The sequence below is a fragment of the Electrona antarctica genome, assembly GCF_951216825.1.
Source record: "Electrona antarctica genome assembly, chromosome: 4".
Lineage (NCBI taxonomy): Eukaryota > Metazoa > Chordata > Actinopteri > Myctophiformes > Myctophidae > Electrona > Electrona antarctica.
In genome coordinates, this window is record NC_136809.1 from 29,651,018 (window position 1) to 29,666,215 (window position 15,198).

Genomic DNA, 15,198 nt, shown 5'->3' on the forward strand with positions numbered 1-15,198 from the left:
TACAAGTAGCCAGGTTTCTTATTAATACTTTGACATGACATAACCAGTGTCTCGTGGCGGTGCATGTTGGCTCTCAGAGAGAAAGAAAGGTGTGTGTGTGTGTGTGTGTGTGTGTGTGTGCGCGTGTGCGCGTGCGCGCTTTGGTTGACCACTGAGTTCCACCGTCTTTTATGAATCCTTTCAATAGGATACAGTAGATGTAGTAGCTTAGTTTAAGGTCCAGCATGCTGCAGCAGGGCTAAATATAGTGCTCGACTAACTACATTCTGGTAGTGATCGTGAAGGCACAGATTGGCAAACAAAATCTCAGTAGCTTATATAACAAGCTCTATCCGCAGACATTATTTTGTCCATCAAAATGTTAAATAGCTGAAATTGTTTATCCAATGTTGCCCTGCACATTTCATAGTTGCAATGGATGTGAGACTTTTTTTGTAGTAGTTCCTGAACCAATGTGACCAAGAAAATGTCATGTACCTTTTTTTTTGCAGTCACTAAATACGTAGTCACTATACCCAATGTAGTAGTCACTAAATAGTATACCCAATTTGTCGTACAACAATGGCATATAAATAGTAAAAGAAAGAAAGAAAACCTAAACAAAATAGCCTACTTGGTTTCAGAAAGATAGCAGAGCCTTCACAAGTTGTTTACCATCAGAAGACTGTGCGATCAATACCTCCCAGAGACCCACAGCCCATCGTTCAACCTTTGACCTGTTAACACAAAACACATCATCATGGGATTTGAGCGCTGGTGAGCCATATCATCTGACTTTTTTACTGTTTCTCTCTGAGGAAATGGATGCTGCATCCCCTCAAAGCAAACCACTGTCAGAGGGAAAAATGCATTTATTCCTTTGAAGAGTATGGCTGTTCTGTGTGACTAAAGCACTCTCCACAATCCAACCCCCTCACCCAAGACCCCTTTTTTCCATGGTGCGATGGGATAATAGCCAGGCGGCATCAGATCTAACTAATGTGACTGCATAATAAACAGATGAGTCAGGGAGAGGTTCCAATTTGCATATCATCTCATCCTATCAGAGCTTTTCCTTAGAGGAATATGTTGGCTATTTTGCGACTTCCCTGTAACAACTAACAGGCTTGTACATACAACACATACAGCTGTAGAATATTGCCCTGAAGAGTTATATATATGGTTAAAAAATAGGGGGAAAAAAGAAAGAAAAGACATTTCAGTTCATGAAGTTGCCTTAATAGTGGATTAAGAGTCCTTCAGCACTGGCTACACTTTATCATGTAATTACTGAGAACTTATGCTAGAGGGAGCTAATTAATAAGGCATTTGAAAGGTTGATAGGGCCCTTATTTGAATACAGCTCAGCTATCATTTCACTGACAATAGAGAGCTGCATAGCATTGCAGAGGTGTAAGTGGATCATTTTGTTAATAGTTCCATTTGGAGTTTAAGATATGATGGCAGGCTGTATTTGTAGGAAATTGCTGTTCATGGATGATCTCTACACATTCCTCACGCAGGTTCTGTGTATGTACATGTGTGTGTGTGTGTTGTGTGTGTGTGTGCATGCATGCATGTGCGCGTGCGTGCAAACTGTCCTCTGGTTCTACTTCATTGTCTCCACCAGGCCGAACGCATGGGGAGAGAGTATGTGTTTTGCACTCCGTCCGTGTGTCTGTCTGTGTGTGTGTGTGTGTGTGTGTGTGTGTGTGTGTGTGTGTGTGTGTGTGTGTGTGTGTGTGTGTGTGTCTGTCCGTCTGTGTACAGCTAATCTCCAGCACCGTTAACCCGGTCGATGCCAAATTTTGCATACACACTCCCTGGATGCCAACGATGAACCTCTGCCCCAAATGTTCCAGAACGGCCAGAAGGCCTACTTTTGAAAAACACATTTTTTGGTATTACTCCTCCAGATTCTGTCCAAAAATCCAAAATCCACAAATCGTTACACACTATCTCTATAGTCATGTGTTCAAGCCGGATCTGTCCATCCTAATTGGCTAACATGGGCTTTCAAAGTTGGCAGGATTGGCCCGTTTTGAACAAAAAGCCTCAAATAATGAACGCAGCGTGCAATTTAGAGGAATATATCCCACCCTTTTCACATTGGCCTGTTATAGCACCACCAACAGGTGGTTTTTGCATAACACATTTTTGGAACAAAATGCCTCAAATCATCCAATTGCCATCCAAGGCGTAAGAAGAAACGGCACCCATTTCACATTGGCCTATTATAGTGCCACCAGGAGGCGGGACGGCAGGGACGGCAGTCACTAAAGTGGTTCTCCTCCTACCTAACCGACTGGACCTAACAGGTTTCTTGGAAAGGTTCGCTGTCATCCCCCCGAAATGGTAAATGGTGCATTTATATAGCACCGCTTTACATAGATACATGTATGTATCTACACAACACTCAACCCCCCCCCCCCCCCCCCCCCCCCCCCTCTGCTACTCAGGTGGAAGAGCGCATCACTGCATGCCTGGCTGACATCTCACATTGGATGTCTTCTAACCACCTCAAGCTGAACCCAGACAAGACTGAGATTCTCTTCTTCCCAGCTAAGTCCTGCCCCATGCGGGAGCTAACTATTTCCATAGACAACGCCTTGGTAACCTCTGCCCAAGAGCCAGGAACCTTGGTGTTATCCTGAACAGTCAGCTCTCGTTCAAAGCACACATTACAGCCGTCACTCAATCCTGTAGGTTTACACTCTATAACATCCGGCGAATTAGAGCCTTCCTCACCCAGGAGTCAGCCCAACTCCTTATCCAGACATCAGTCATGTCAAAACTTGACTATTGTAACTCCCTCCTTACTGGCCTACCGGCATGCGCACTTAAGCCTCTCCAATTAATCCAAAATGCCACAGCTCGCTTGGTCTTCAACCAGCCAAAATTCTCACATGTATCCGTATCCCCCTTTTCCGCTCCCTCCATTGTCTCCCAGTCGCTGCCCGCACAGAGTACAAAACTCTGATGCTGGCATTCAAAGCAACCAAAGGTATGGCACCCCCATATCTTGCAAGTCAGATCGAACCCTACAAACCCTCCCGCACGCTCAGATCAGCCAACGCAGGGAAGCTGGGAGTACCTTCACTAAAAACGCTGGGACAATGCTCCACGCGTCCCAAACTCTCCCTTCTGGCTCCAAAACTATGGAATGCACTTCCCATTGCAATCAGAACTGCATTCTCACTCCCAATCTTCCGCCGTAGGCTGAAAACCCACCTCGTCAGACTCCATTGTAGCCCATAGCACTTGCCGTAGCACTTGCCCTAGCCTTGACGACCTTACAGGTGTATGCAATTAAAGGCTCAACTTATCTAACTTACCGTATATAGCATTATAGCATTTTATGTAGACATAGCACTATAGTATATGCATAGTTTCATTTTATAGATATTCCACTGTTAGGTTCTTAGCTTATGTATGATTCATGATGACTATTTTTATGTATATGATGTATTACCATGTTTTTTGTTCTTGCTTACTGTAAACCGCTCTGGATTAAGAGCATCTGCTAAATGCCTAAATTGTAAATTGTATGTTTATTTATTTGACACATAATTGTACAATTTGTAGATGCATTGCTTATAGTACTAGCACGAGTGCTAGTTCTCTCTGTCCACAGGAGACTTTTCAAAAATTACGATAACACTTTAGTCTAAAAACGTATGAGAAAAAGGAATATATACTAGTAATATTTACATCAAAATCATATCCATCTGGGCCGTGGCTCAGCGGTCCAGGCACCTTGGCTGGTAATCCAGTCTGGCAGTGTGCCGCGGGTTCGACTCCCGATCCCGACGGCCTTTACTGCATGTCTTCCCCCCATCTCTCTCCCCATTTCCTGTCAGCCTACTGTCTGTCCCTCCATGAAAAATATAAAATAAAGGCGAAAGCCACAAAAAAAAACATTTAAAATATCCATTACATTCATTTGTGAAACAAAACAAAAGTGGACATTATCAAACATGTGAGCACAGTTTAGGCTTGTGTAGATCTACGCCTCTACCAGAGGTCATTTACAAATGGACAAACCATTTACCATGGTTTCATTATGATGATGATCATGTTGCATCATGTTACAATAAATGGCTACCTCCACCCATAGAGCTCCGAAAATCCCCGCCCATTCATTTCAATAAAAGTTGCTCAGCCCCCGCTGACCCCGGAAGTACATTCTCCTCTAGGGTTTCAGGCTGTAGAAGCATGCACAGTTGTGTCCTTGTGTTCTTGAATATTATGGACACAAAATGAATGACACACAATTCTTGTTGTTTGTTCTCAATGTAACCTGCTTCCTCTTCTGTCTTTACTACTGTGTCTTCTGTCTTTACTACTGTGTGTGTGTGTGTGTGTGTGTGTGTGTGTGTGTGTGTGTGTGTGTGTGTGTGTGTGTGTGTGTGTGTGTGTGTGTGTGTGTGTGTGTGTGTGTGTGTGTGTGTGTGTGTGTGCGCGTGCGTGCACGTGCGTGCCTGCGTGTGTGCGCCTGCGTGCATGCATGTGTGCGCGTGCTTGTGTGTGTTACGTAAAGATCACTATAAATAGTCTCACCCTGGATCTTTTGTCTTTACCTGATTCGCTCTTAGCACCAACATTTTTTATTTCTGGCCAGAGCTGTGGAAGCTAGTGCAATGTAGAGCTGCCCGTTACCATAGTTACTTTTGTTAGCTGCAAGCTCCCTGCACTCTCTCACACACTCACTCACATTCACTCACTAACATTCGTTCATTATGTCTTACTTCTGTGCGTGTGCGTGTGCGTGTGCGTGTGTGCGTGTGTGTGTGTGTGTGTGTGTCTGTGTGACACATACAGGAGTGATTACTTGATAGGTATTGTAGAGACGGGAAACATGGAGAGAGAGAGAGTAGGGGAGTGACATGCATCAAATGGTCCAGCCAGCCAGGACGCGAACCGAGACTTAAGTCGCGTCCTCTGTCAGTATCCAGGTTCACCTAGGGAAGCAAATGATCCTTCCAGCAGACTAAAGTCTAAGAGATGATGCCTGAGAGCCAAGTCAAAGATTCCTAGTCACAGTCCACAAGACGAAAGCAGCAACAACAAAACCAATCCATGCAGATATCCTCAACCCACACACTGCTCGCATTCCATCTAGAAGACCAATTGGGAAGAATACCCCACCAGCTGACGTCCCCATCCAATCAGCTTGGGAAATGGAATGGGTGTCCAAGGATGTCCTAAACAAGCACCTGGTGTCAGACCCCACCCAGTAGGTCCCTGGCATCAACCTCGCAATGAGACAGTGGTCTACCCTGAATAGATTCAGGACCAGACATGGCCCCTGCTTGGCCAGCCGTCATAAATGGGGCAGTAGCCCAAGCGCAATGTGTGCTTGTGGAGAGGAGAAAACAATGGAGCATTGAAGCTCGCCTTTGCATACTGCAGACCAGGAGGCAATTGCTTGGCTCAAGGACTTTGCATTTGCCAAATAAATCTGGGCATTGATGGCAGGAGGTTTAGTCACAGACTCAACTGGCTATAGTGTTTCAATGGGACCATGTAGTGATTTACATGCATCTGAATCATCTATAGGACAAACATCAGTAAATAGGGTTTGCATTCAATGAAATATGTGATACGGTCAGATTAGTTACCCTTCACCATATTCTCCACAAGTGGTGAGTGCATGTGTGGTGTAAGGTTGGTGCCTTGCATGGTTTCCGCCGCCATGTATGAATGGGTGAATGTAATGCACAATCTATGTAAAGCGCCTTGGATAAAGGTGCTATATATATGCACCATTTACTCATTTACTCTTCAGTGAGGGTGTTCGGTTTGATTCACCTGTCCCCTAGAGGGAAGGGCCATGATGAAACACTTCCATCCTGATTGGATCCCGGATATAATTGCCGGCATCAACAGGGTACGAGGCGTCACTGAATTGTTTCATGATAATCAAAATTATGTGAATCACGATGGCGGTGGCTCAGGGGTAGAGTGGCTGGATGGTAACTGCAAGGTTGCCTGTTCGAACCTGGGCTCCCCCAGAGTTAGTGTCGAAGTGTCCTTGAGCAAGACACTGAACCCCAAATTGCTCCTGATGTGCTGGCTAGTGCCTTGCATGGTTTCCGCCGCCATTGGTGTATGAATGTGTGTGTGAATGGGTGAATTGATGCACAAGCTATGTAAAGCGCCTTGGATAAAGGCGCTATATAAATGCACCATTTACCATTTGATTGATTTATTAGATGGCATAATGCCGAAGGCCATATGCTATGGACTTCGCAGTGACCAGATCGTAACCCTATTGAACACAGCTTGTGGTGGGCCCAAAACCTTACAAAGACACCTTATGTTGGTCTTTACTTTAATTTCTCACCTCAACTGTTTCCTGGCTTTCCTGGTTTGTTTTAAGATGTTGAAATTGGTTGTTATTATGTCTCCCTCCAGGGGGTCATGAATAAACGCTAAGCTAGGAAACATTGGGTTTTCCATGACCTTTTCAGGACCCGGTGTTCACTGTGTATTTCAGGACCTTTTCAGGACCCGGTGTTCACTGTGTATTTCAGGACCTTTTCAGGACCCGGTGTTCACTGTGTATTTCAGGACCTTTTCAGGACCCGGTGTTCACTGTGTATTTCAGGACCTTTTCAGGACCCGGTGTTCACTGTATTTCAGGACCTTTTCAGGACCCGGTGTTCACTGTGTATTTCTTGACATTTTGTCACATTGTTTTTTTCTTTACTTTTTTTTTAAAGGAGCATTCAGTGATTTGGGTGATTTGGAAAACCACCCAGTCCGCCCCGGTAACAAAATGTGCACATGCACGCTCTACAGTGGGGGGAAGTGCAACAGGCCAACAGCATGTGCACCAAGGCCCGCCCCCAGTCGATCATGATTGGAGGAAGGCCCCTCTCATCCTGATTGGATGAAGGCTTTGCCACCCGCCACCAAAACTGAAACTAGGGTTTTTTGACCCCAGGGGCTCACTGGGGACAGGGAGGAACTCCTTATATGGTCAGCACACTCTATAGTAGGGAGGATTATCCAGAAAAAAAGAAAAAATAAGTGATATTTGAATTAAGTAAAATCACTGAATATACCTTTAATGTTCTGTTTATTCATTTTTTGTTTTTTTTTACAAATATAGAGTCACATTGCATAATGAGAAAGAGGATGATGTGTGATATAATAGTTGGCAGTGTTGCATCCTAATAAACAAATCATGGCAATACAATTAGCAAAATGTGTCTTTGATTGGTCCCATGTTGGAATTTTAATGGCCTATAAATGTTATTACTTGAAAATACAGTCTTCGCATTTTTGTCACATACGTGCTACTCCCTATTCAATTGAAGTGGAATGAAAGCATGCCACAAAACAAAATGCTTTACTAAACAAGATGAGAAGTGCAGTAAAGAGATATACTGAAAGACTGAATATTGGTTATATTTCTCAGCTAGAGGAAACATGAGTGTTGCATCTTGACCATTGAAGCACACGTATGACAGGACAGTTTGTATTTTAAACAACATATTTCCTATGGCATTTAATACCTGACATGAGATTATGATTTAAATGTCACTTTTTATCTATTAATAATTTCAAAACAGATAACAGCAGGTCGCTCAGGCCCAAGAACAGCTCTGTCAAAAATGCCTACAGAATTTGTATGGATCCTGCAGAGAAGAGGGCCAAGGTGGGGGAGCCATGTTAGAACAGTGCTCTGTGTGGGGGAGTCTGGGGGCATGGCTGAAGAATCACTGATGCCCTCAACCGCAGTCACGATTAGTGGAGAGCGGAATATATGATTCTAACCTATCCCTGCTGGAGAAGCAGAGCGTACAGGCGGCTGGGGACCGAGGTGGGCGATGTGGGTAAGTATTTTTGGAACGCAATGGGAAACCTGCCACTGCCAACAGTGATCCAATAGGGGGCCAGGTACCGGGCTTCCCTAACCCATGCACTCCCACATTGAGCGATAAGGGAGAATGCGAGAGATGCTGCATGGTTTCTTCAAAAGAGAGAAAGAAGTATGCTCCATGCACTCTCTCTCTCTCTTTCTGTCTCTCTTTCTTCCTGCATTTCTTGATTGTCCAGCATTTAAATGATATATTTGTAACATTGCATTACCCAACATGAAAGAGAATGAGAGAGAGGGAGAGAGCGAGAGAGAGAGAGAGCATCTTGGCAGCTGAAGCGAGTATCTTATATTTATAGCAAGTTGTGTTTCCGGCAGAGGTTTCTCTGCTCTTAGCACTCTCAATCCCTTTTTTTGCGGTTTCTTAACCAGCTGCATTGTGTCCAGGCTTTAAAATGCAGCTGTTTCCCTCATCTATTGCCTGGGGAGGGAGGGGGCTTAAGATGTGACATGTTGTCACATTGTAATTTTGGGAGGGGGTAGGGTACACATTTCTCCCTATCTTATACCAACCACCCTTTGCTTTATCGTAGGATTGCTAAAAAATAATCTGCCATGTATCTTGGAAAGTTGGAATAGCAATAATGGAAAGAGAATACCCGAGCTCTTGACGATGAATTTAAATTAATATGCATATGAAATGAATGTCATTACCATATGGAATGTTCAGCAAAGCATTTAAGTCGTAAATGTGTGTTCCCATATCTATGTAGAATATTGTTATTCTCTTTATGCATTGGCATCTGATATTATTATGCGCAGTTAAGATCAACCAAAAAGGTTGTTCAAAAATGTGATGTACTGAATTATATAGCTAAAATTATATTATTTACATCAAATGCAACTGCTACTATTATCTATTCGTATTGGACATTGGCATTGGAATTGACATACTAATCCAATGCATTTCCTCAATCAATGAACTAAGTAGGTTTAACACAGTAACAAGAAGCACATTCATTAAGAGACCATTTGTAAGATGACAGTTTGTACTGCCATCTGTATTGTTAATCCATACTGAATTGTATTGCTTTTCACCACATAGATGGGGTATAATAACCATGAGATTATGTAGAATAAGACTTATTACTTATGTAATATATGATATTACTAATTCACCATTACAGAATGAAATCCTTGCCTATAATAACTGCTGGCTTACATTGTTGCACATATTACTGTACCATTTAGAGATGATTGGCTTCTATGAGCTCAAAGGAATAGCCTATTGGTTTTGGCTTATTAATACCGGTAAGTAGCCTACTTGAGTCCATCATATCAATAGCCTATACTGTATGTCTCACTTGTTTGTTAAATTATCCATTCAAAATGAGTCCTTCTTTCATTAGGCAATATATGTTTCATCGTCCTCCCATGGCCAACACTTTTGAAGTCAACGTTCTTATCATGGAAGTAGCCTGAGTAAGTCATTAGTTTCACTGTCTCAAGATCTCAAGTGCCAGAAACTAAAGTGCCTCCTCGCCCCCCCCTGCCCTCCCCCCACTCGCGCAATTTACATAAAATTACAAACAATAAAGGCATTCTTTTTACTTTTACAGGTGCTATGCCGTTGCCCTTGCGCTATAATGTCAGTAAGTGGTAACATTACATAAATGCTTTTACTTTGGTCCTGTGCTCTGGCATTTATGGGAGGAAAGAGAGGTGAAAGCTGCAGCGCCACGGTCATCATAATAGCGTCTCGTGACGTGAACTCCCGGTGATCCAGCTGGTTTTTGATAGAGCTGAATTACTTTAAAGGCAGTTCCGTCAGACTAAACATCTCGGGGCCCTAGAATTAGAGGGCACATCAGAGGTGAAAACAATTTGTTCCCGGAGAATGTCAACGCTGTAAATGAAAGAGCGTATATGCTATTATCACACGGTGGTAACTTCAAAAAGATGACTCAATGGTGCTCATTTAGAGCTGAGTATTACTGTAGGCCTACTGTATAGATCTTATAGACCAGCACAATGATGTAGACTGGTGGTTCTCAAGGGTCCATGCAGGGACCCTCAGAGTTCCTTGAATGCATCCCATTTGGTTCCATTTGTAGCTACACTCAGAGTTATGGGGGTGTCCTTGAAATGAAAAGGTTTGAGAACCACAAGACTAATTACTTGCGCAAGCAGAGCGCGGCAAGTACTAGTTTCGCCCAGGACGATGCGTATGCACCGTCCCAGCAAATGACGTAATGACTACTTGTGCCTGATACGGCAGTGGTGCCAGACTACATACATGTAGGAGCATTACCTCTAATCCTCCCGACACTAAAACATATCGTCATTACGTCACCATCGAAAACCAATTACACTCTGGCATTGGGACCTTTAATCCACATCTTTATTACGTCATCATTGAGAGCTAGTCATCATTGAGAGCTAGCATATGACGCCAGTTATACCCTGACGTCATATGCTGGGACGGTGCATACGCGTCAAAAGTAACCACAGTATACCACTAATCAACTTACAAATTACATATACATATACATAGAGGCATTTCCTGTAAACCACCCGACATTGATCGAGATATACGTCACCATCGAAGGCATTGGGTCCTTTAATCCACATCTTTATTATGTCATCATTGAGAGCTAGTCATCATTGAGAGCTAGCTATACCAGTTATACCCTGACGTCATATGCTGGGACAGTGCATAAGCATCAAAAGCAACCACATTATACCGCTAATCAACTTACAAATTACATATACATATACATAGAGGCATTTCCTTTAATCCACCCGACACTGATCGAGATATACCTAATAATTCAATATTTCAATCGTTCTTTCAAAGAGAAGCTGAGATTTGACAGTTTGTATAGCGGTCGACAGTACTTGCGCGCTCTGCTTGCGCACTAGTAGGCCATTTATAGGCCATACACACACACACACACACACACACACACACACACACACACACACACACACACACACACACACACACACCTTCCTTTGGTTTATGCACCCACAACAACCCAAGTCACACTCGCAACCACACTGGCGCTCTCCGTGGTGCTGAAAGAGCAACTTGTCACACAGAACTACACAAAATACGACCACTTTCAGCGTGCATCCGGAAACAGGTGTGAAACTGCACATGAAATAAAAAACGATTCTGCCTGGGCCCAAATGTCAACCATTGAACACCTCAGGGGTTATCGACAGACTCCTGAAATACAAAGGGGGTTCGCCCGCAATGTGAGCAATCACGTTCTGCAGTGACCCTGCACCTGGTAGCGATATTGAGTGGGTGACAAAAACAGAGCCGTTGCATAGGCTAGAAATTGTAATACGAATTGTATAGCCGAAAAGACGCCTACATCCAAAGCGTAATTGCCTGAGTCCTGAAATATAGAACATGTCTTCAAAGTGTATGTATATACAAATTGTTGGTTCAATTAAGTGGATCCTATAGCCCTACTATTTTGTGAAGTTCCACGGTATCATGCACAGGCACAGCATGGCAGCATGTTATGTTGATATAATCTGCACTTTTGCCACTGGCTATCCCCTCTTCCTCTGTCTTTCAGTCAATACATTATTCAATCCTTGCGTTCCCGTTGGCAAGCATTGTTATGTGACAACGAAGATGTGTCTGATTTGTCCGTTCCCCCCAGTCCCAGGTTTGTTATGGGCAGTATACTGCAGCAGGGCATTATGAGATTCTTCAAACCATTACATGATTACGTCTGTCTGTCTGTCTGTCTGTCTGTGCGTGCGTGCGTGCGCGCGCGCGCGCGTGCGTGCGTGCGTGCGTGAGTCCACTAGTGGTTCTCAAACATTTTATTTCCAAGGACCCCATAACAATTGTACACAGTGTACCCATTTGTGCACACTCAGAGTTAGACCTGCAAGTGCAGGTCATTAAAGCTCTTGTGTTTGTCCTACTCATTTTGAATATTATGTCCATGGCAAAAATATAATTTTGACCAAAATGTGCACCATAAGCCAGCATGGCATGTGTGATGTTGTTTACATCACAAATGGTTACTGTTCAATCGCTGATGCTCAGACATAAACACTCTTCTTCCCTCGGCTCTACCTGCACCGGCCAGGCGGCCACTTGTTGCAGCATGCAGCAGCCAAAGCAAACCATCGCTCCTTTTCGGGGGGAAGCCTGTCACATCCTCTGTCCATGTATGGGCATGAAGTTTACACGCAGCGGGGAATCCTCTCACTGGAGGTGATGAATGGGGAGGAGGGCCGAGAGAACAGCCAAGGTGTATATAAGGAGAGACAACGGTAGTCGCTGATCTGACATTCACAGCAACAGATATCGAAGAACCAGCAAAATTAACTGGACGACAAGGAATTGTTTTGGGTGGTTGTTGTTGTTTTTTACACCTTTTGACATATTAGCCTACACTCCTTGGATAAATTGCATCCGTTGTGAAAGAATTTAGCTTTTTTTTTATTTAGTTTTCTAACACTTACCCACATTGGAGATACGGACTTCTAACCTCGCAATTATGTTGAACAACATGGATTTGAATGCCAAGGATTCTTTCTACCCACAGTTTGACAGTTGCAACAGTTCGTCCATGGGAATGGAAAATAACGTGCGGAAAGATAGCAAGGAGGTCTACGTGGATGCAGAGCGGGGGGTACCGGCTCAGTTTGGCCATGGTGAGTTCGCATTATACTGCAATAACAGCGCACAAGCAGTGCATGTAAAATGTGCGTGCGTGCATGCATGCATGCAGTGAATCAAATCAAACTGTGTCAGGTGTGGGGATTTCAATACCAGCCATAGCACTTTAATTGTTACTTCACTTGGCAGCTGTAATAAGGGTGATAAGGCGATCACACGCGTGCATGTTTATGTAACGGTGCATGCACCCTTTTTCGTTTCATATATGCACTGCCGCACTGATTGATTGTTATCAGAATAAAACATTAGTGATGATGATGATGATGATGATGATGACAAAGTTGCCTTCTTTATTCTACAGAGGGAGCCCCCGTCACCCTCAAAACCGAAGCATCCAACTCAGAATTCGCTTTTAACTCCTGCGAGAACCCAAAAGACAGCTACAGCACCCCCTCCTCTTCTGTCGCCTACTCCGGCAGTTTCTATGTGGAAGCTTCTCAAGGGGCGTCGTGCTGCACAGAAACGCTGCTCAACATGATTACAGAGATTGTCGGCATATCTACGGTGCCAATCACCGAAGTGGGTCTGCAGCATATTGTCAGCAGCCGTGGAACGTATCCATCACCATCGCCAGGTGAAAACGGTCATGACGATTTTGGGGACCCCGATGCCAAGAGGCACCAGTCCTTCAACTCCACCGCTCCTCCCGTGGTGTACTCCCCAGAGCAGACCGCAGGCCACGAGGCTCCAGATACGGCCTGCTCACAGCTGAACTTTTGCGCCTCTCAGCTTCCAGACCACAAGACTGTGGAGCCGAAGTCAGAAGCCGCTTCTTTCCCCGTGGTGGTCAAGAACGAGTTTGAGAGCAGCTGTTACGAATGGGGTACTTTCCCCAAATCTGAGTATATGGAAACGGGCTTCCAAACCGAGTCTTTCCCGATGTCGAGTGACTTCCCCCCCGAGCAGCAAATGGATGTAAAGGAACTCTTAGACACATTTTCTCCTATTTGCCCCAACCCAGAGATGCAGTTTAATGTGGAAGGGGTTATCAAACAGGAGCCGTGTTTCTCTGAAACTTGTTCTCAGAGCTACTCCAGTCCTATATACACTAACTACCCAGCACCAATGGGCCTGTCATCTAACCTGAAACCGTTCCCCACTGAACGTCAACTTCCCAATAATCAATGTGATTCCTCATACACACCATCTGCTGTACCAAGCACCATAGACTCCATCCTGTATTCTTCCTTATTGCCAGACTCCTTTGCCCAAAGTTACACCCGTGTGCCGAAAGCCCCTCGCGCCAGAAAAGCCCCAGCCGCCGGTAATGGCCAAGCCAAAGAGAAACCGTTCACCTGCCCCATGGAGAACTGCGACCGGCGCTTCTCTCGCTCGGATGAGCTCAACCGGCACATCCGCATCCACACGGGCCACAAACCCTTTCAGTGCCGCATCTGTTTGCGTAGCTTCAGTCGGAGCGACCACCTGACCACCCACACCAGGACTCACACGGGCGAGAAGCCGTTTTCCTGCGATGTTTGTGGTAAACGGTTCGCGAGGAGCGACGAGAGGAAACGACACGGGCGCGTGCATCTGAAACAGAAGGAGAAAATGGAACTAAAGCCACAAGTGATCAACACGTGGCCGTTCACTCTTCCCGAGGGAATCTGAGGAACCTAATGACGTCCACTCAGTAGGCTACAATAGCCCTATGTGTGTCCACATTAGAATCTTTCCGTCTTGGAAGATAATGCGAGCTGAATCACTAACACTTTGTCAGTGTCTCAGCGTTTGTGGTGTGACACGTTTGCGAAGGTTTTGCGAGAGGGTTAGAGTGAGGGTAAAGGCATTGCTGTCCAGTCTTTATTGTGATCTGCTGTTGATGCTGCTGACTCTATGCAATATGCATAAACTGTTAAAAAAGTGGGTTAATAGCAGCACATCAACAGTGACTTGTTGCTGTTCCAGCGAACAGAAAGCAAACCCCCGTGCCGTGCGGCATTGCATGGCTATACTGTTCAGCACCGCTTTAGCTGGACAGCTCCAGCCTCAGCAAGAGAACCTTTACCATCCGCCTTGTTAAACAGAGGATGGATTGCACTTAACACTAAACAAATATATATTATTGCGTTTCCACATAAGATTATTTTATTTTGTGCTTTTAGAACTTTTAGAGCAATGATTTGGAAAAAATGGTTTGTAAAATGCATGTTTATGTCAATGTTCCTTCTTTCTTTCAATGGCGTACAGGCCGGTATGACTGACAACGTTTATGACATGATTGTAGGAGAACATTTTATTGGCTTTGACCATAAGCTGTCAATCTTTTGCCAAGATTTGGTGTTTGTTTAACTTTTTATTATTTGGCTGTCATTGATATTTTTCGTCATTTAGTCCCCTGTGTTGTGTTCCAATTGTATGAATTATTACAGTTGTTGAAAAATATAGCCTATCATAAATGGGAAATAAATATATTTGTAGGAATGTACTTCTTTGTATTTTTATAGCTAACTGTATATTTTACATCAAACACTTTTGAACTCCATTTTTAAAGGGACAAATTGCATTCTTACTAATATGGGTGCTACTGTTCAGCACAACAGAGTATTTTAAATATTACGAAATTGATATATTAAATATATATCTGTTCACTTCTCTGTTGATATGATAAATTCTTATTTCATTGAACTACTATCTACCTGAAAGGGACCACACACAAAGTACACTTATAGACTAC

At 44.0% G+C, this 15,198-nt stretch overlaps 1 protein-coding gene across 1 annotated transcript; it reads left to right on the plus strand.

The window, feature by feature from the left end:
• Positions 1 to 12,339: 12,339 nt before the first annotated feature.
• On the plus strand, positions 12,340 to 14,132 carry LOC306921656 (uncharacterized protein; the record flags this gene model as incomplete). The annotated part of the gene is made up of 2 exons (XM_079498888.1): positions 12,340 to 12,496; positions 12,823 to 14,132. 2 exons carry the CDS (start codon positions 12,340 to 12,342, stop codon positions 14,130 to 14,132), a joined length of 1,467 nt encoding a protein of 488 aa, XP_079355014.1.
• Between the last annotated feature and the right edge of the window lie 1,066 nt (positions 14,133 to 15,198).